Source organism: Linepithema humile, chromosome 7, assembly GCF_040581485.1.
Source record: "Linepithema humile isolate Giens D197 chromosome 7, Lhum_UNIL_v1.0, whole genome shotgun sequence".
Classification (NCBI taxonomy): Eukaryota; Metazoa; Arthropoda; class Insecta; order Hymenoptera; family Formicidae; genus Linepithema; species Linepithema humile.
Genome location: NC_090134.1, coordinates 15,936,390 through 15,957,829, shown reverse-complemented (window position 1 = coordinate 15,957,829; position 21,440 = coordinate 15,936,390). Strand labels below are relative to the sequence as shown.

The window sequence follows — 21,440 nt, the reverse complement described above, 5'->3', positions numbered from 1 at the left end:
TTTAGGATGTGAAAATTTTCGGCGCAAACTATTATCGCGTCAGTGACTCACCGCCGGTTGAGAGTGCTTCTGTTTTATATTAACGGTGCTGCATTTTCCCGCGACACTAGATACGGTTACAGAAATTTTAGTTATTCTCTGTCGCGCGTACAAAATAATTCCGCATGTTACGTGATGAAATTTGCTTCGCGATGTGTCTCGTATACGCGCGTGTAAAAGAGACGGGAAGTAGCGGCAAGTTGTTTTGTGACCGTAAAGAAGACCATAGTAGAGTATGAAATGAAATAATTTGACGATATGAATATTAACTACGCGCGGTACAATTTCTTTCACTTCTCGTTGGAATAATATCAAAAAATTCTACGTTAAAGTGTTCAAAAAACGACGGTGTTGGTCAACGTAATACATTTTTATACAAATGCATCCAGTTTGGCGGTAATTTCGGTTGGAAGGACTGGCTGTTTGCGGGCGCATAAAACGATTTCTTAATTCCATTAAAAAAGACTCTCGAGAGTGAAGAATTTTCAGAATTTTTAAATCCACTAACATTGTAGATTCTTCTCTAAAATGGAACGTCCAGCAAACAGCATACTTCTCTGAATGTAATTGCACAAAAAAAAATAAATTCCATAGAAAAAAAATTAAATTGTTCGAAAAAAACTTTAAACTGCATCGATAAAATCATACAGCGATATTGTCGCTCACTGAATTTATAGAGAAATGTTTTAAAAATTCTGAACGATTCAACTGATACGTTATACATATGTATTTCACGTTATTATTCAGGATCCTACAGCGTACGAAATATAGCATCCTATGCCATCGAATAAGCGGCACGAATCGTAAAAACAATTGTAGAATTACGAATAAATCGATGACTAAAGATGGCTGAGAGAACAGAACGCGGGGCTATAAAAACTGAAGTACGTTGTCCATCGATTTGGTGTATATTTCTCTTGCTGATTGAAACTAAAATTTTTCGCTACGATATCTTTATCTTGCGCTCTGATCGATAATTTCGGCCGTTTCATCGCGTTCATCGAAAATTTCTTTCGTTCCTCGAAACTTCATTTATCGGCGCCTCGCACCTCGCGCTCTTGAAGGAGAATCTATAATATCGCTGCCGAGACGAAACTCTTCCTCGATTCGGTTCCATTCCCAGTCCACCCTCCACACCACCCTTCACGTATTTCGTTCACGCTCCGTAAAACTTCAATGTCCACGCGCGGAATCGCGATCGGAGGTAGGAAGCACAGCCGGTCGACCGTTCGCCCGAAAGCAATGTTTCCCGATGATGGAGTTTCCCCGTAGTTTTACCGAGCAACGAAGTACAAAGCAACGCGACAGATTTCGAAAGTTACTCACGAATTTCTTTAACGCTGAGATTAGAGAGCCGTGACGGTCAATTACCCGCGGATTAAATGGGTCATTGGTGGTGGACGGTGTTCAGCGGAGGATCCCTGCGAAACTTGGAGAACTGCAGGTGTTCTTCGGCGAAATTATATTTTCTTAAGCACCTGCTTCCTATAATTAGCGAGCAAATAGAGTAAGGCAAAATTTATTACCGTATTGCGCCGTAATTTGTTCGATATTTTAAAAGAGATTGGAAAGTTAGAGATAAATTATCTGCGGGTGGGATTAAAACAAGATAAGGTTATCGACTTCTAATATCAATAGGAAAGCTTCCTCATAATTCTGCGCAAAGAGGATCAAGTATCATATCGCGAAAGTAGGGAAGCGAAAGAACGGCTTGAGTTACGACACGTTTTAGCCTAACCTCGGTTGCTCGCTCGAGGTCACGTAATTTGATCGTTAGATCGTAGGTAGGACGGCAAAGCAGAATTAGAAAGTGGAGTAATTGCGGGCCGTTTGCACGCCACGCCACGAGCGATGCCTGATCGAAATACCATGCTGGTGTTCCGCGGCCGCGCAGTCCGCACCCCCGCGGCACCCCCTCAAAATCAGCGGTGCTCGTTGCCCCGATTTGCGCCGCGCATTAAGCGCTCTTCCCATCCGGCGCGGCCGCGGAGTGAAAAATTTCGAGTGGTCGCCTGCGGAAATTGCGCATGGCGTGCCGTGACATTCGACAAATGTACACGCCGGAGTTCTACACGGGAAACACTGATGCGAATAAAAAAGTACTATCTTTTTGTCACTATTTTCTAGAGGCGCCTGTCATTTTTCAAGGAGAAAATCTGCGTACGCGCGGGCGATGCTTATTCGCACGTAGAAATTGTTTCGCGAAAGCCCCGTCGCACAATCGCAGCTGTCTGATTCTCTGTTCGCTCGACAACGTCAGATTTGATGCGCCATTTTTATGCGCCTTTTAAACTCTGTAACAAAATTATTTCTGTAATTCAAATAGTGGAAAACAGAGGAAACAAAACTCGACGGCACGATGGATCATTCGCGTTCTCATCGGTGACCTACATTTCGCTCGTGTATCCTCTCCAAGGATCCTCTCTCTGCTCTCTGATGAGATGACGAATAAAGGAAAGTCATGTGTACAGCGTCGCGCTACGAGAGGAAAATATCATTCGCTGAAGCCACTTTAGATGCTTTAAAAACTTTTTTTGTGCACTAAATTTTTCCGTGAAACTGCGTATATGTTATTTGAATTATTAATTGTGAATTAATTTTCACGCTTTGTTCATCGACGCGTGACGCAATATCTATAAACAGAATTTTTGAAGAAATTTAATCGTGACGCGAATTTATTCCGCGCGCTCGGCGACATTTTTGCGTGTCGCTCGCAAAGGCTCGGCACACTTAGCTTCGCTTACATATGTAAAATGCACGTCGGTATATCGAATGTATCCGAGAGCTAAGTCGAGCCAGTCCTAAATGCACTCGGATATCGCATAAACGTCTCATACGTCTGTCGGGACGAGACGTTGGCTCAATATACGCGCGGAGCTCGCGCTCGCGGGCGCGTGAGCGGAACGGCTTTACTGATATATTTTCCCCGTATTTTTCGCTATTTTCCCCCGAGCGCCCGAGCTCCCGAACGACCGAAAATATTCGGAGGAAGACAGAGGCAGGCGTCGTAAAATCCGAGCGGGCCGTCCAATTCCGTTAAAAGTGAGTCCGATGGAAAATCGTCGACGCTGCTGACTGTCGTTGAGAGAAAGCTGCACACGACGACGAAAGGAAGGGTCGTGTCTGCGCCTGCTGCGCGTATCCTCTTCCTCGTGATTCTCTTCTGTCCGTATTAGAAGATTAAATTTGAGTCCGGTCGATCGCGCGGGTCGATGGCCCACTCGATTGAATATAATCGAATCCCGCTCGTTCGATTACACGACGACGACGTACAATTTCGCATCGAAAGATTAGCTTCCTCCAGAATATCCGGTAAATATTAGAGCTACGTTTGGGTCATCCGACTTCTCGATATTCCGTAATTCGGATGACCGAATCGATCGGCGATCTTGAATCGTTATTCGGCAAAAATGAACGGATTTATCTTATTTCAAGTAGAAACATAAGCTCGCGAATAATCGAGCGATATAAATCGCGAAAACTGTTAAGATATTGAGAGAAAGGTGGAGTGTTTGTTAAGCTGTAACTTTATTGAAATTTTTATTATTATGGTTATTACGGTTATCGTTATACATCGCGCATTGAACGACTCTCGGAGATTTTATTAGCCGTGCGTGACTGCGTTGACGACGTTTTGTTTAATATAATTGCTACTTCGCAGGATACACAGCACCACTATAATCATCATTGGAAAAAAGCACGCACCTCGCACGATAATATATTTTTTTATGATATGCGCATTACTTTTGCACTGTAAATACAAAATTTGGCGATGCGAGAGAAATTTGCGTTTACCGTGCTGCGATAAAAATAACAGTAACGTCATGCCTGTCCGAATTGACCGATGAAATGCAAATTATGTTGAAGCGCGATTTGCAAGCGCAGCAGGATTTCGGACGATATCGGATATCCCAGCGTAACGACCGAATCTAATTTAAGTGTGCCTAATTTTAACACGGAAATCAGCGAAATTTGAATTACGTCCTGTCGAGTTGCAGTAAAGTTCAAACAAAGTTTCGATAAAGCGATTCCAGAACATAATTTCACAGGTGTATTTCTATTAAAACACAAGCGTATGTTCCGAACATTTCGCAGGAAACGACGAGGAGCAGCATAGCGCGTTTAAGTTCAGTTAAAAACTAGACTTATTCGCGCAATCGAGCCCCGCGTAGAGCACCGGATAAGTCTGATGAACGGAAATGCATCTCCGGAGATGGCAATGCTCCGTGTCGCGCGCATACGCCGTTAAGCTTCCTGTCCTCTTCTTCCTGGCCTCCGGTGGCCGCGCGCGGTCGAACACGCCGACTTACACAGGGCGGCGGCATTTAAATTCGCAGCGGATTGTGATTGCGCTCGAGCGCGCGCTACTACTCCTCTCTCGACCCTGGGTGCTTGATTTTGCTGATTCAATTGTTCCACCGCGCACCCTCGTTGTCATCTCGTTCTCCCCCCTCTCGAAGGGGGGGAGAGAGACTCCTCCTTCGTTCTGACCTCCGATTCCTCTTCGCATCCGCGCCTCCTCCTGCTTCCACTCTTTGCATTTCCTGACCGGCCTCTCGAGTTGCTCCTCTTGTACGCCCTATCGACCTGGAAACTTCGACGGTTCCCCGCCGCCGTCTGCGATCTGACACCTCATTCTGCGGCGCGACGGAACTCCTTAATCCCCGCTTCCTGATTCGCCTCGCTGCGCGATTATTTAGGTCGCAGTTCCATCGAGCACGATTTCGCAGAAGACGATTGAAAGAGGAAGTGGCGGGCTCCTGTAAAAATTATTACCGCGGACAAGTTATTTTATTCCCCTTTTTATAACACGCGTGTGCTAAAATTACTTCTGATTATGACTGTTCTACTTTATGAAGAAGACGTAAGCGATTGTGCACGGTAACACTTATATTATTCACTTCTCTCGATAACATCGCACCACTATTTTAAATCACGTGTGCACATGCGAAAAAAAAAACTCAAAGATGACGCTCGAATATTCGGTCTCGGATTAAAATTCTCACGCGACGGCAACAGTGATTACGTTGCAAAAAAAGAGACAGACACAAGCGATTCTTTTCGCGACGCTAACGCGAATATAATGACATCTGTAAGCCCGGAAACTTGACCGGATATCGAGCGCATGATCATGCGCTCGCATGATCTGGCCGCCACGTGCGGCGAACGTTCGCTTACTTGTTAAACACGTATGCGTGCGTATCCGCGCGATTTATTCCCTCGACCTTCCTCACCGCCGATTCGATATTTCTTGTCGTAAATAATGGCGCGGGTGGCCCCTGTTTATTTACTGCGCGTTTTATCTCAATGGCTTGCGAGCTCGCACACGTGCGAAGTTAAATGCACCTTCGTTCGATGCGGCACGAATTGCACAGCCGACACAAGAAACCGCGCACGCGCACGATCGTGCACACGCGAAGAACACGTTGAGGTTTATTGGCAATAACGAAGCGAGGCGGGAGTGCTCAAGTGGCGCCCGTGTTAAGCCGAAATTATGCGCTTTTGATGCCGGTTCGTGTTTTTTTTCCTCCTTTTTTTTTTTATTCCGATATAAACTTACGAACGCGAAATTATATCACCGTTTGGTGAATACAAACGGTGCCTTGCAGCGAAAATATCGCATGATCACGAGCGGAATATTATCACGCAATGTTTTTTTCCCCAACAGGCTCGCGCGCAATGTTATTTTCCGCGAAGAGAATCTGTTTTTCGAGCGATTTTCATGATTTTCACAGAGCCAAGCTTAATTGATTCGAAAATGTTCGCACACACAATCCATGGAGCGCGATAATGACCGGCGTGGATACGTTATGAAATATTGCCGCGGCTGCAATTTAGTGTTTTATCATACGTGTGACTTGTGCCCGGCCGGTATCGATCCACCGCTTATCGCGCCGATGTCCTCTTTGTGCTCATATTCACAATGTAAGTACATTAATTTTTCTGCACTTGAACAGGAGCTTATGCGGGCGGAATTTTTGTGCGGGAGTGAAAACTCCTGTCGATAATGAATATGATAACGAGTTTCTCGCGGAAAGCGTTATTGATGGGATTTTTATAAATTCAATACGTCACTCTCATAGCTTCTTCAGCACATAGACGGAGCCGTAGCGCCGTTGAATATAGTTGCATTAGGCGATCGTGCAAATGCATTAATAGGATATTGCAAAATTTCAGTCGCGAGGTTTATGCGTCGAAATAAGCAGCTGTGAAAAAGATATTCCGAAATGTCTTCACGTTATATGTTTTATGCAAACTCACGACAGCTTGTTAAATTAAATTAGCATTTGAATTTTTTGTTTTTACTATCTTGGAATCGTTTTAGTACTTTTCTACAGCGTCACTTATTTCGTCCCACTCGCACAGCCGTACATATACGGTAATTTTATCGTCACGTTTTCACGTGACAGAGTTACATTGACGTTTTATTGCTTGGCCACAGTGCACGATTAGCCCATTGTTATAAATTCGAGATACGTCGCCGAACGATAGCTTTGATATCGTTTCTTTTACGTTGCCCACGAAAAGTCGAGACTATCTTAAAGCTGAACTTCAAATTAAAGCTCTACTAAAATTAGGTGCAAAGAAAACTCGATTGAAAAATAAGATTTTATTTGTTTGCATTTTTTAATTACACATTTCCAAGCTTCAAATTGTTTATATTCCAAAATTTTTTATACCCGTTTCTTTTTATTGAAGAAAAATCTACTCTGACTCGATCAAAAAATCCCAAATGGCTACATACATGGGTAACCTCATAGACGTATGTACATGCTATATACACGATTCGCGCTGTTCCACATAAGCCTTTCGTCGCTCGGTCTCTTTTAACGCTCCGTGGCGTGTAGTTAGCTGAGAGTACGTGTATTTTTTTGCACGAGCGCTGACCCCCTCTCACACGAGTGCACAAGATTGCACGCGACGAATGTTAAAAAGCCGTTTAAGCGTACCACGCGACTCACGCGAGTTCCAACGGCCGTCTGTGATCTCGGGCAAAAACCGCGGGCTATAAAAATCCGCCGTACCGACACGACGGAATCATCTGTAAAGATTTAAGCTCTCAACGTCGGGCAAAACGCTCGGTGCTAAGAATAAACGCGGAGCGTTTCCATTCTTAACATCGCGCGATGTTCCAACTGGAAATTCTTTTGGAAAAATTAATTTGTTTGCGCAGATTCCGCGGTTATTAGTTCTCACGATCGATCAGTTTAACGGCGAAGCTGTTAATTAGAAGCGTGATTTATTACGAAGTCGCGATGAAAATATACTTTTAATTTTCACGAAAAATTTTGCGCACGGGAATTTAGTCACTGCACAATAAATACCTACGCATGCTGACATGAAACACGCATTTGTTTTATTAATTAGATTCGGGAGTGGTTTTGCTAGATAGAAAAATACACGGCGCAACACACGGGAAAATAAATCGGCATGTCCTAACAATAAGCGTGATTACACTATGCTATAGCATGTATCGTGCAGAATGTTATTTTTTCACATCAACGACCCAGTGTTCTCGCAGCAACAGAAAAAAGTGTTTGCGGATAATATAAAAATCGTAGAAAAATAACAGTGCAAACGGTGGAATCATTCATGCGCGCGGCGATATAACGATATTCGTTATATAAAATCGGTAACTGTGAAGCGAATGATCACAAAAAGGTATATATATATATATGTATATGTATATGTATATATATATATATGTATATATATATATATATATTGCTATTCAAATATTACTTTTGATATATATATCAAAAGTAATATTTTGAATAGCAATTAAAAAAAATACGGCTTTGTTACAAAAGAAAATTTGCTATCGGGTGACAGAGATGCAAAATGAAAGCGATAAAGTTCGCAGAATGGAATTTAGTATTTTGAAGGATCGATAAGAACTTGATTTCTTATGATATTTCATTTTACATTCCTGTGTAAATAATAAATTTAGTGTGCAACAAAGTAATACTTCTTTATGGTAACTCTTTCTTATATTGAAAGGGGAATAAGGTCGCGATCGGACGAACGATAGTCGCGAATATGCATTTCCAGCATTCGCAAAAACTATCGATTCCGCCGGCGAGCGAGAGCACCGCCTTCGATATGAAACTACGCGGCGGCACACTTGGACGAGACAGCATGCAAAATAGCGTGAGTGGAGGGAACACTTAAATTATGCGACCTGTCGGCAACAGTCTTTTAAGCGCTCGCCATGATAAATATTAAGTCCCTTTGAAAACAAGACAAAGTATTTTCACTTCCAGCGTGGCCGCGCCATTGTGCGGCGGAACGCGCTTTTATAGAAAATATTTCTATGAACGGCGCGGGAGAGCAGCAGCCAACCGCCGGAGGTAGAATTAACGTCGGAGATTGTTCGAAACTCCACGATTTTGCCGCCAAGCACTTCCCACTGCGATGTAACGGGATGAAAGATCCCATTAGCGAAATCAAATTTTCCGCCACAATGCGATATGATGGTTTCCCGGAAATTTCACCCGTGTGATCCACGTAGTAAACTTCTCGAACTCACGTCTGAATCTACTCTCAATGAGCGGCTAATTCATTTCTCACGATTTTTCAATGTCCATTTTCTCCCACGAGTAAGTCGTAAATGCAAGCATTCCGCAGTGCTTCATCGGTCAATCTCGAATCCGCAATTGAATATCGAGGAAATAATTTTGTTACAGTATACATTTCGCGTTGTATCGATGCCTCGCTCTTGTCTCGTTCATCATTTAGGTTACACTAATGCAACGCGCTACCCCGGTGGAGCTGAAAATCATCTACCGGATCGTTAGATAATATTTGGATATTATGCGGAATATTCAAGTCCCGGGCAATAGCACCGGCAGGCAATATTAATAATCGATTGAGGAAGAACTCGCGTTTGTAGCCGCGTGATTTTTTTTTATTTTATTTTAATCGCAGAACAATGCGTGATATATAGATGCATATAGCAATTAAATACAAATTTACAATATCTATCGAACAAATAAAATTGTCCATCTCTGCGTGATAAATGATAACTCTCCATATGACGCAATGCGAATATCGAATTGTAAAGTTTACACAGCTAAATATTGTAATGATATTTTGCAAAAAATTTTATGACAAATCTGTATCATATATCGCGGCGAATATGATGCATATTTCGATTAACGCGTTAATTTCAACATGAGATATTTTACTATTATGACTAAAAATATTGATTACAAATGCCTACTTTCCTACTTTTACGCACAACAGACCACACATACGAAGCCATACTTTGCTCTTTTATTAATGCCTTTGTAAAATGAAAGGATTATAATCGGATAGAGAATGATCTGATTATGTACAGGCTTCCCTTTCTTTCAATTTCTCGATCTATTACATTTTTCGCCAGATGTAAAATGATCATTGATCATGGATTACTGAAAGTGATTTTGCATCATCTTCGAAATAAAACCGAATATTACAAAAGAACTGTACATAAGAAATAAATTATGTACATTTTCTACAAGAAATGAGTGTCCTCAGCGTTGCAGGAAGTATCTAAAGCCCTGTGTCAGAAAGTTGTTCGCTTAGAACATTATGGTTCCGTGTAATATAAATCCCGTAGCGAATGTTGGTAATCTCTTTCTGCGGAACAGAGAAAGTCGTGGATTCATCACATAACCAGCTCTGACAAACCGCAATCGATAACCAATGGCGCCACGAACAGCGCTTTTATTTGCATCTGGGATTAAGTTACCGAACTAACGGTTCATAGAAAAGTCGATCAATCGCATTTTACGTTTCTCGCTGACCCTCTCTAGCGGCGCACGAACTTTCACCGTGTCCCTGCATGGATGCCTCGAGTTCGTCTTCGTTTTTCGATTCCATTCCGCGGAAGAAATCGCATCTTGACCATCCTTTGTCGTCCAAAGAAAACGAAAGATATGGTTCGATATCCGAGCGCGGATCCTTGCATTTCCTCTTACCATACTTTTTCTCTTGGATCTTGTTATCCCTCGATATTCTCGATTTTTATTTATTTTTTTTTTTTTTTACCTATATCTGGCTGCATCCCGCTGGAGTATCACAAGTATGCATTGTATTGCAAGTCAATTATAATTTCAGAAATTCAAACTTTACATTTGTGATTTTTTCAGTTATACAATACCTTAATTCTTTCGTATTTATTGTTTAGGGATTAAGGTTATGTATTAATTGTGGCAGAATTCAATCGTATTAAATATTGGAAAATCTATTGCGGCGGGAAATGTTGCAAAATGTTCTTTGTAGGCAGCGTGAAACAATGATGTATTATTATTTGATGTATTTTCGCCGACAATCGCACATCACATCGTCAATGCTGTATTTGCATGGAAACGGCGTATTTACGATGCTGACGGATGCGAAATCGGACGGAACTGTATCTCGATACACAGTCTTAGAGACCCAATTACACGTGTGACGATCAACACGGCCGCTGTAACAGCGCGATTACGGGAGAATATGGTACGTGTTGGGCCAAGATAGCAGACGCTCGTGAATCTATCGACAGGTCAGGCACGATGAATATCGGCATCCAATAATGGACCGGCGCCGCTGTTCGCCCCAAAGTGACAAAAGAAAGAAACTGAGCTTATGTACGAAGCGTAATCCACTCGAGGCATTTCGATCGAACGGACACTCCGGACTGATAATGAGAAAATTGCCATTAATCAAACAAACCTAACGAGCGTCCTTTATCTTTCCTCTTTGTAAAATATGCGGACCGATATTAATGAGTTATTCCGCGTTGCGGGTTCGATAAAGCACGATTCTGCCGACAATAGGAGCCAGCGTTCTTCGGCCGTTGCACGTGCCATCACGAGAAGCTCGCAATTTCGCGGACGATGTCAGCATGCAAATGTAATGCTTTATCGCGAGTCACGCGCAATTAACGTATAATTCACGTTGCAGTTTTCCAATTTGACTCGCGAGAAAGTTGCACGGCGGTGTAACTCGCGTGAAAATGCCGCTCAGAGCCCGCACAATTTGCATTGTAATTTAGCGGCTGCGGCGGTGCATTCATCATTTGACCGGCTAAATCATTTGGTTACCGAAGTAGCAGCGGTGGTTCGTATTTGGAGCGCTTAAGCGCGCGTATGCAGGCCGTTTCTGAACTGTCGCATCAATCTCCCGCTGTGATATTCTTTATGAGCGAATACTATTACCAATGAAAGATAAACAAAGTACTCGTAAATCGTTACGTATATATTTATATTATTATTGTATATATTTTTTTTATACATAATTAATTGCACCAAGCACAAAAATATATTGCAGAAAGTAAAAAATAATAGATGAAATATGTGAAAAAATTGATAAATAACTGTCTTGATAGAAAACAAAGGAACATTCGAGTTTATTAACAGCTCCAACTGTATTACGGCTCAGCCTTAATTATGCTAGATTACTTAATGACTATCAAGCGCCGGTTCGTTACAATAGAGTACGGCGTACAACTTTATTATTGACGGCGTGGGATGCGCACTCTTAGTCGGTACTTTAGGCAAGAATATAGAATGCGAAGCCGCGCGTGCATCGATAAATCGGCTCGGGGAAAATCGAGAGAATTTAATGAGCCGTGCGGGCTTTACTACCTTGCGGCTTTATTACCACTCTATAATTTAACGTGCATTGATTTCTTGTCGTTGCGAGAGAAGCTAAGTACGATAATTCATTAAACTTGGCCGCTTCTTGACAACAAGAATCTGTTGAATCTATTATCTTTCTTTCATTCGCGTCCAATCATCTTTGAGTTAACTGTGCATTCATAATTATTACGGGGATATAATTATCACTCCAACAACACGACAATCCCGCGTAAGCTACACTTAATTTCTATATTTCATATAAAATTACACTACACGCGGATTTTTCGCAAATAATTATATTCCTCATCAATCTTGTTGCGAATATCATATGAAGAGATTTTGCCATTGTGCGAGTTTTAAAAATTAAACTTGCTAGAGTAAGGTAATTATCTTTTTACGAAAAATAGCTTGAGGATTACGCTCGACTCGCGTGAAATTATATTATTGTTGCGCGTTTCAGCGAAATACTGCTTTTTCTGCCTTTATGCGGTATAAACTCGAGCATATTTTGCACATAATTTTGCATTTTGGATTTTTAATTTAAACGGCTTTATCTCTCGCTTCTCGTATCTTACGTATCATCTGCTTTATGAATATTAATGATAATATATCGGGACGCCAACTGCGCGATACCTGGTTATTCCAGCCCTCGCTTCAATTAAACGAAAAGTCCATTGATTATCACGGCGGAATCTAGACGGAAACTTTGCCGGCTTATAAGGATTCTCTCGCCGAGAGCTTAGCTATATAATGAAGTGGGTGACCGAGAAACTTTTCGGCTATACAGAAGGCCCGCCCCGGCGCGGCGTATGAGCACGGCCGCATCGCGGCCGGCTCGCGAGACCTCGGAATAAATTGACCGACGTCGCCAATGGTGGTTGTTTATTTTCGAAATTAAATTGAATTGGCCCATAACTTGCCGGTCTATTAGCCCTGGGGACCGGGCTAGTTTGCTCGTAAATCTCCGGAGTATCGGACCGGTGGCACATACGCACACACAGAGGTCCACCGCTCGTGCGTGTGCGTGGAAGCGGCGTATGCGGCTGGCTGTGTGTGTGTGTGTGTGTGTGTGTGTGTGTGTGTATGTGTGCGGATTCGCGGACAGAACGGACGGCGGGGTGTCGCGGGGGTGTGTGGGTATTCGATTCGCCCCCGACAATGCGTCCGGAAGCTCCCAGGAAATACATGGGCGTGGTGCCGAGATAAATGTACTCTCGCATTTGCATACTTCTCGCCCTCACGGTTCCCATATCCTCCCGGCGTCGCTCGGTCCTCCACTTAGATCTTATCCGCACTTGTCTGCCTTCTCTCGCTTCCTTACCTTTTTCCTCCCCTTTTCTCTCTCTCTCTCTCTCTCTCTGTCCCTTGCTTCCACCACGTGTATCTTGCCGATCATACATTAGAGGATTGGAATATCGGACACGCGCGTATACGACCGGAAGCGAGAACGATAACATCCGCGACAAATGCGGCACATACAGAATATCAATTGTCATTTTTATGTTTGGAGGGAAAATTATTTATCTATGCGAAACGATCCGCTTTGCTTTGAAAAAAAATATTAACATTTTCTCGCGTATTTTTAAACGCGTGCTCGTAGAATCGATCGTGGTGCAGAGTGCGAAAGAAGAGCGATTCCTGGAACGACGATATTGATCACTGATCATGGAAATCATAGTGAAATGTTCCGAATGATTGAAATAGTTCGACGATAGCAGCAACGGTTAGATCGCTGGGTAGCGAGAGGCACCTCTTTCGCGAGACAAATGCGAACCGACGATAAACCACCCACGGTATTCCCGCGAGATGCTCCTTTCGGGCGGCGGGATGGATTTATTCATCCTGCTCGACTACTCGCTTGATTATCAGAACGAATCGAGTACGTTCTGTCGTTCTCCTGCAAGTGTATTTGTCGGGAATATTGATGTTGATACGTATTTCGAATAATTTATCGAAGCCTAAAATAAATGTTCCCATTTATCTGTCTGTCTGTCCGTCGTCTAACCAGTCCGAAAGACGCGTGGATGGTAAATCATCTTTGAAATCACCGCCGATACAATGATGACGAACAAATTATTGACACCGAATGAGATTCATACCGTTGACAGATGTATTTAATCGAAGAGATAAAGAAGGAAGGAAGGAGAAAGAGCGTGTAGTAATTAATCTGTCAGATGCATAACTGTACAAAGTCAACAATTTTGTTTTCTTTTATATAGCAATCTAACTAATTAGTACCAGGCGTTTAAATTCAGTTGTGAACAGATTTAATTACTGACACTAATTACCTTTTAATTTATCATTAACTGTCAGTTTAATCTTCGGATTTCGCTCGAAAACACGTTTCGCGCTTTTATTTTTCACCGAGCAAAAAAAAAAAAAAACGAAGAATGATTTCGATAACAAAATATATTGGTAAAAAATTATGTGGAACACGAAAAAATATTTTCTCAATACAATAATATTATTATTTACGATATCTCTCGCTAACGTGATTTATTATTCATATTAGCCGATCGATGAAAATGATAGAGCCAATTTTAATTCATTTCGAAAAGAAAGGAAAGTGACAAACGACTGTTTACAAGAATCACTTTCCTTCGGAATCGTTACGGCGGCTCGTCCTCGAGCTACATCGAAAGAAGACTATCGAGAAACTAGGAGACACGGTGCTGCACTCGAACTCGTAGCTGCAGTCCGATTAAAGTGTTCCAGCACGTTTCGTACTTCGTTCTTGTTTCAGCTTGCACCTGTCACCCCTTACCCCGATTTTCTCTAACCCCCTTCGCTGTTTGCGTCTGTGTTTTTCCGCCTCGCTTGTTCTCCACTTTCTCCCCCCTCCACTTCCCCCAACCCTCTCTCTCTCTTTCTCCTTCTTTTCCTCTTTATGTCCCTCCGTCGCGATGTACATACCCTGCTTGTTTTCTCCGATATCGCAACTACTCGGCGAGTTCGACGCCGACGATTGTTAAACTCGCTCCGGGCGGCCCTCGAAAAGTTTCGCGCTAGGCAATGTATACGATGTCGCATTCTTTGGCCTTAACGATCAAACTTATCCCAGGCAACGCTTCGACAACTATGCGAAAGACGACAAGAGAGCGCTAACATTGGCGATTGGTAGGTTCTCGAACTATTGTAACGGTGTTGTTCGGTTAAAGTGATCGATGAAATGTTTTCTATTAGAATGTTTAACGCGTGTCGCATGGCCGAGAGATAGCCAATGTTTTCCGTCAATATTTACCTTCGATTTGGTTTCGACATTAATTGTTTCCGAGCTTCCAGAATTAATGTATATACGTATAATATATGTATTATTGATTTATTCGACTGATTGCATTTTTAATTTGTTTGTTTTGATTAATGTTTAATTCAATTGTAAAATTAAATTTTATCAAAGATCTAAAGATAATTGCAATATAAAAAAGTAGAATCCTTTTATTACATTTATTTTAATTTATATATATATATTTTTTTTTTTTTACTTTTTAATATGCATACTTTTATTGAAATATACATTTTTTGCCATTATTTACACATTAATATCAATGTAAAGTTTCTCATTTCTCATTCACTTTTTTTACGCGATGCTTATATGAAGAAAATAACAAGGACTAAGCACTTTTAAAATAGACAGAGTAAACATTATGGACTCATCAAATACGACACGTTGTAATTTGCACTTGTTATGTAACACTGTTGTCATGAGAAATTATTGAAATGAAGCGAATGAAGCGTTACGCAAAATAGAATACATAATCATGCATTCTACGAAAACTATTTTCTTTGACGTTATTTCTTCACAGCGTTGAAACATAAATCTATACATAAATATATCTATATATAAATTTATCCAATTACTAAATGTAGATTAAAGTTCCGCGAGAAAATAGATTTGCGATACAACATGAGAACGTGATAAGATTCTGTCATCACATTTCTATAGTAAATCATTTACAAGTGAGTCTTATTGTCGTAATGCTTGAAATTTTGGAGACCTAAATATCAAATTAAAAATGTAACTATAATTTATTTATTAAAGTTAAAACTGATTAAAACTATTCGGGAGATAAAACAGTCAGTTTCGAAACAACTTCTAATAAAATGAGAATATATATAAACTGACGGGTTAATTTCAAGAAAAAAGTTTTTAGAAAATTTTTATATCACATTTGTAGTAATATATTTTTGCAGCTTTTATTATTTTCGTTGATTACATTAGTTTTTTGTAATACATCTTTAATTTGTTGGAGTATTATTAGGATTTAACTATCGCGCGCAAAATGTGCAAAACATACATGATTAATTGCATTTCGCATCTATAATCACAATTGCAATTTTTCTTTATAAAGAATTGTAAAGAATATTACGATTGCATTTATTGTGGAAATAATGTAATGAATACAAGATTGTGCACAAATTTTTTTATATGGCTATTGTATTTTATTTCTGCAAAATATAATATTTTTCGTGCGAATACACGCAATATAATTATAAAAGAATCAATATTATTGTAGTTTGTGATGCTTTGTTCCTCTGGCTCGCGAATTTAATACTCTTTATACAAATATAAGAGGTCAGTCAACTGCACGGACCTCGGACACTATGTATGAGTGAACTCCATGATAAAGCGTGCCATTAGATAAAATACCCCGTCTGTAGCTTGGAAAAATATATGGAAATGATAAAGTTATTCTGAACGCGCGCGAGCGCTTCTTTATTTGAAAGGCAGATCCGGACTTGCACGGACGAAAGAATAATTTCACCAATGTGCACCGCCGTAATACTACCGCCTGTTTTGAGTGTCACGCATACAAGCGAGCTCTGCTTTTAACTCATTCCTTATCCACGTTATTTCATTTCCGCGATATTTACACATAGTCTCTCCGCAAAATCCACCAAATATGCCTCACAATTTTTGCGACCGGTTCAACTTATACAATCTTACCCAGTAAAAATTATGCATGAGTGCACAAATATAAATACTAACGTGTAAAATTTGTATAAAGAAATGCGTACACATTTCTTATGAATAAATAGAAATTATATAAGAAAATATCATTCTTTTCTGAGATAATACTTTTTACAACATTCAATAATAAGGAAAAATATCATACGTTCACTCATAATTAATTGGAAAAGTCGATTTATCGATTTAAATGAAATTCGTGATGTTAAAAGTGATGCTGTTGGAAACGGCGCAATCTCAAATAATATTAATAAATCCATCTGGTTGTTATAACATATTTCTCTAATTACAATATGCATTTCTCGCATGTAAATAATCTTTCAATTTATAATTTATATAATAATGACTATAATTAATATAAATCCATATATTATCTAAGTCAGTGCTCGGAATTACTTCAGCTTTTCAGCCGATTCTCGCGGCACACGCCTCCTTCTTTCCTCTCCTTATCGCACACGACGCAGCCGCTTGGAGCGCCGCCGAGCGTTAGGAGCGGCGCTATCCGATTAATGTTAAAAAAATGTATTTAAAATATTTTTTTCCTCAATAGCAATAGTACTTCATGGGTGACGTGAAAATCTATTGAAATATTTCCACATAATAAATTTAAAAATGAAAAAAATATTTTTAATTAATTTTTTTAATTTTTAATGATCAAGGAAGAAGAACCCAACATTAATCGGACAGCACCGCTCCTAACGCTCGGCGGCGCTGGCTCGAGCGGCTGCGGCGCGCGCGGTAAGGAGAGCAAAGGAGGCGTGTGCCGCGAGAATCGGCTGCAAAGCTGAAGTAATTCCGAGCACTGATCTAAGTAGTATTACGCGGTTTATAGGACATGTTGCAAGCATCCAAGATCCTTCAGATGCAGTAACAGATTACCTAATATCTCGGATATTTCGTCGCCGCCGGCCACTTTAAAGTATTTCGCGATTTCTGTGTGATCAACATCTTTTGCTGTTTCCTCAAACTTGATGTGTCCTAGTAACGTCGGCAAGTAAAAAGTTATGATAAGAAAGCCGAAAAGAGCACCTCTTTTATAATCGTCCAGCAAAGCATCGTACGAATATTTCTCGATGTCCCGAACGCCAGCCTCTAATAAATACTGCTCGAGCGCGCCGTGATAGGCTCGCATGATTTCGAAAAACTTATCCTTCCTCACTTCAGTCGGACAAGAGACGCAGAGATAAGTAGAAAGATCGATGACAGGCGTCCCGTATCTCAGAAGAGCGAAATCGATCAGCATCGCTCGGTATTCTCCGTCATCTTCCTTCTTGAAGAGAACGTTGGCCAGCGTAAAGTCGCCGTGACACAGCGTGGACAAGGGTTCCAGCGGCTCCACCGTTTTCATCATTACTTCATCGAACGCGTTCGAAAGTAAACTCTCCATCTTGTCGCAGAAAATCGCGTCGTGGCCGCGATCACGAAGATAATCCACTGCTCGCGTCGCGGTTGTATCGACTAAGAATTTATAACTGTCGTACTCTCTGTCATACCTGGCTTCTTGAATTTGTTCCACAATATCGAAGAACTTTTCCCGCTGCTGTTGCTTCATGGCGTAACCTTTGCCGTGAAACCGTCCTATTTCGCGCACCGCCGCTAATGTGTACTCCAAAGGAGGATCGCACTTGCACGGGCAGGAATGGTACTTTCGTTTGCTGACGTTCTCCAGAGCGATTACCGAGTCAATAGGCGGTCGTTCGTCTGCGTAGAAGCATTTCGCAAAGTTTTCGTCCGGTTGAGCATACATTCGGTAAAACAGGATCTCGTTATGAAACTGTGGGTCGACGCGAGCTAACTGCTTTATAGCCTCCATCTGCGTAGGTCTCTTCAGTATCATAGAAAGTTCCTCGTCCTGGCCTTTCTTGTTTTTAAACTTCACAGACATATAGTACAGAGTGGAGATGTAAATGTCGGTCGAACTGGTTATCTCGTATCGCACGTCGTCGATATTCGGTCCGAGATTTTCGATAACTTTTGATATCACCGTTTTGGCCGTTTTATTCACTTTGGCCCATTTCTGAAACTCCTTTTCAGACATTTTGACTTATAACGTGCGACTTGTAATATAATTTTTTGACTGTCACCGTGAACGCGAAGCGTGAGATAAGTGAGCTTGTTATCGCGATTATCACTTGAACGATACTGACTGCGTTACTGACTATGCGTAGTGAACTTTGCGCAGAGCGTGACTGCAAATGATTTCATCTTCTGCTGTGAGAAGCGTCAATGTGCATCGTCATGAAGACGTAAAGAGTGGGGATGATATATTAATACGCCGCAATACTGCAGAACCAGCTCAATCACGTATGTCAACACGATATGCAATTACGCGACGAAACAGTGTTATTGACTCATAACCGCATTTGAAAAGATCAATAACCGCAACTGGCTAATGCAAAATACTGTGCGCAAGAGAAAGTTGCTGTGTGACAGTAAAACGTTCGAAATCATATTAACAATAACTCAATTTATAAAATCACCAATTATCGTTCCGAATAAATTGTCAAGTAATGTCTTATTTTAAGAAAATAGCTTAATTTTAAAAGAGATAAGGTAAAAAGAGATGAAAAGTTTTATAAAACAGTAAGAAATAGAACGTAATTACACAAATGGAAGATATAAAAATAAAAATACATATTTTGTTACTTAATTTTTTAAATTGCTAGCGATATTTATAAACGCCTCAGGCGTTACTCATTGTCAAATATAATTCAAGGTTCCTCAATTAGTCGATAAAAATTCACTTTGGTTCACCTTGGTTCATCTCGGATATCGCCGTATCTCTTGATAATATAATATCTAATCTTATAGCAAAAAATGAATGATCATTATGTAATTGCAACAGAATTTTTTTGACTTCTTAATAGAGATAGCAGATATATCACATTTAACGACTTCACTATTTCCGGAATAAAAACGTCTGAGAGAGAACTTCAACAGAGACAAATATCTTTTATGCGCTTCACTTTGGAGGATTAAACGGTTCATCTCCGTAGTCTCTCTTTGGTCTCTAACATTCACATAGGTGCAAAAAAGCAGAGTCACGAAAGACGGTTTCGCGAACAATACGATGAAATGCGACCATTCGAAGAAAGCTGGAATGAAGAAAGTGGGTGAAATACCGAATTGTACGAAGAGTAACGAGTTGGTAAGGAAAGTGCGAGAAACTTAGTCGAAAAAAAGACAGTCTTACAACGAGATTGTTTCCTTGGCTTAAGACGAAATTAACAAAAAGCGTGGAAACTTGACGCGTATGGCGCCTAATAAATATTTTCAATAATTCAATAATTTTTAAAGGATTTTTTTAAATTTATTAGTTTAAAAAAAGTATATAAATTACGATTACAAGTGCGAAATATATCACGAAGTACCATAAAAGCATTAGTGAATCTACATAGCATCAAACTCCATTCACTGAATCCGAGAATCTCAATGAGTTCTCGACTTTCATTAATAAGGAGCACAAAGAGTGGCACATCAATGTACTACGGAAAATATATGTCAACACGATATGCAATTATGCGAGGAAGCAATCCTTGTTATTGACTCTGTAGTTGCATCTGGAAGGATCAATAACCGCAACCGATATAAAATTGCCTGAGGTCGGAAAAAATTATCGACATTTAAGAGTGCGAAATTGTGTCAACAATTATAACACAGATAATAAAATCGTCGATTTGTCGAGTGCGTCATCCATATCTATATCAGATTGCTAAAAATATATTTTTGTTTTCCAAAAGTTTTACAAATTTATCACATGAGATTGAAAATCCAATTGAGAATTAAAATAAAAATGGCATAAATTATTCGTAAATTAATAGAAAAGCATTCACACGTATAACAAAATCGATTTTAAACCGCAGAAGCATTTGAAAGCATAAATTGCAAAACACAGTACAGTACGTATACAAAGTGTTTCATAATGTTTGTGCGAACGCTCGTGTGTGGGTGGAGTGCGGTAAACTGAATAGAAAAGTCCTTTATCGTTTTGCAATTTTTACAATAATAATTGAGATATTAATTAAAAAGGATTGACGAATAATCACGCGTTGCGCACGGCTGGACCACGGGCTGTACACGGGCTCTAGGCGTGACAGCGAACGAAGATCGCGCGCAACGAAAAATAACCAGGCATGGCGAGAGCAGGTGTAATACACGTTGTTATTTTTTGTTGCCGTGCGAGCCTCATTGCTGTCACGTCTACAGCATACGATCTAGCCACGTGCAACGCGCGATTATTCGCCAATCCTTTTTAATTAATATCTGAATTATTATTGCGTAAATTGCAAAACGGTAAAGGACTTTTCTACTCAGTTTACCGCACTCTACCCGAGCGTTGGCGCGGATATTACGAAACACCCTGTAGATCTATAGTATACAGATTTAAAAGAAAATCATGCATTGCGGTACTGTGTATACAATATAAGTTTACTGTAAATAAGTCACAACGATAAATAAACAAGAAAACTGGATGGATACATGACTATTGTTGAGTAGAAAACTTGAAAAATAAGATAAGAAAACATTTTTAACAATATGTATTTATCATTTGTATAAAAAGAAATAGTTCTTTATTTATTTGTTTATTCCTGGCACGTCATTTAAAAATCTTTTTCGACTTATGTGGAGACTTGTACTTTATGCGTTACATCAATTATTGAATAATATTACGTTGTTGTAAAAATTGTTTTAAACAACCGAAATCTCTCAATTCCAATAATAAGTCGGCCAGTTTCTTGGTCGTTTCATCACCGCCAGTCTGCTTGTACTCTTCCGCAGTCTCTTGGGTGAATACATTTTCCAGAAATTGCGTATCGAAATTGAACTCA

The 21,440-nt window shown here is 40.4% G+C and overlaps 2 protein-coding genes and 1 long non-coding RNA gene across 7 annotated transcripts in view; 1 reads left to right on the top strand and 2 right to left on the bottom strand.

Moving 5' to 3' along the window:
• The window catches only part of LOC105678008 (neurotrimin-like), a 300,284-nt gene that overhangs the window by 144,358 nt on the left and 134,486 nt on the right, over nt 1-21,440 (top strand). The window lies entirely within an intron of this gene.
• Nucleotides 2,599-21,440, bottom strand: part of LOC105678034 (uncharacterized) — a 179,899-nt gene continuing 161,057 nt past the window's right edge. For all 3 annotated transcript variants that reach the window (XR_010891114.1, XR_010891115.1, XR_001101652.2), the window contains one exon: nt 2,599-4,799. This is a non-coding gene — a long non-coding RNA (uncharacterized lncRNA). The remainder of the gene's footprint in view (nt 4,800-21,440) is intronic.
• LOC105678002 (uncharacterized) lies at nt 15,814-19,189 on the bottom strand. Its single transcript, XM_012376945.2, has one exon. It carries the CDS (start codon nt 18,647-18,649, stop codon nt 17,438-17,440), a length of 1,212 nt encoding a protein of 403 aa, XP_012232368.1. The 5' UTR covers nt 18,650-19,189; the 3' UTR covers nt 15,814-17,437.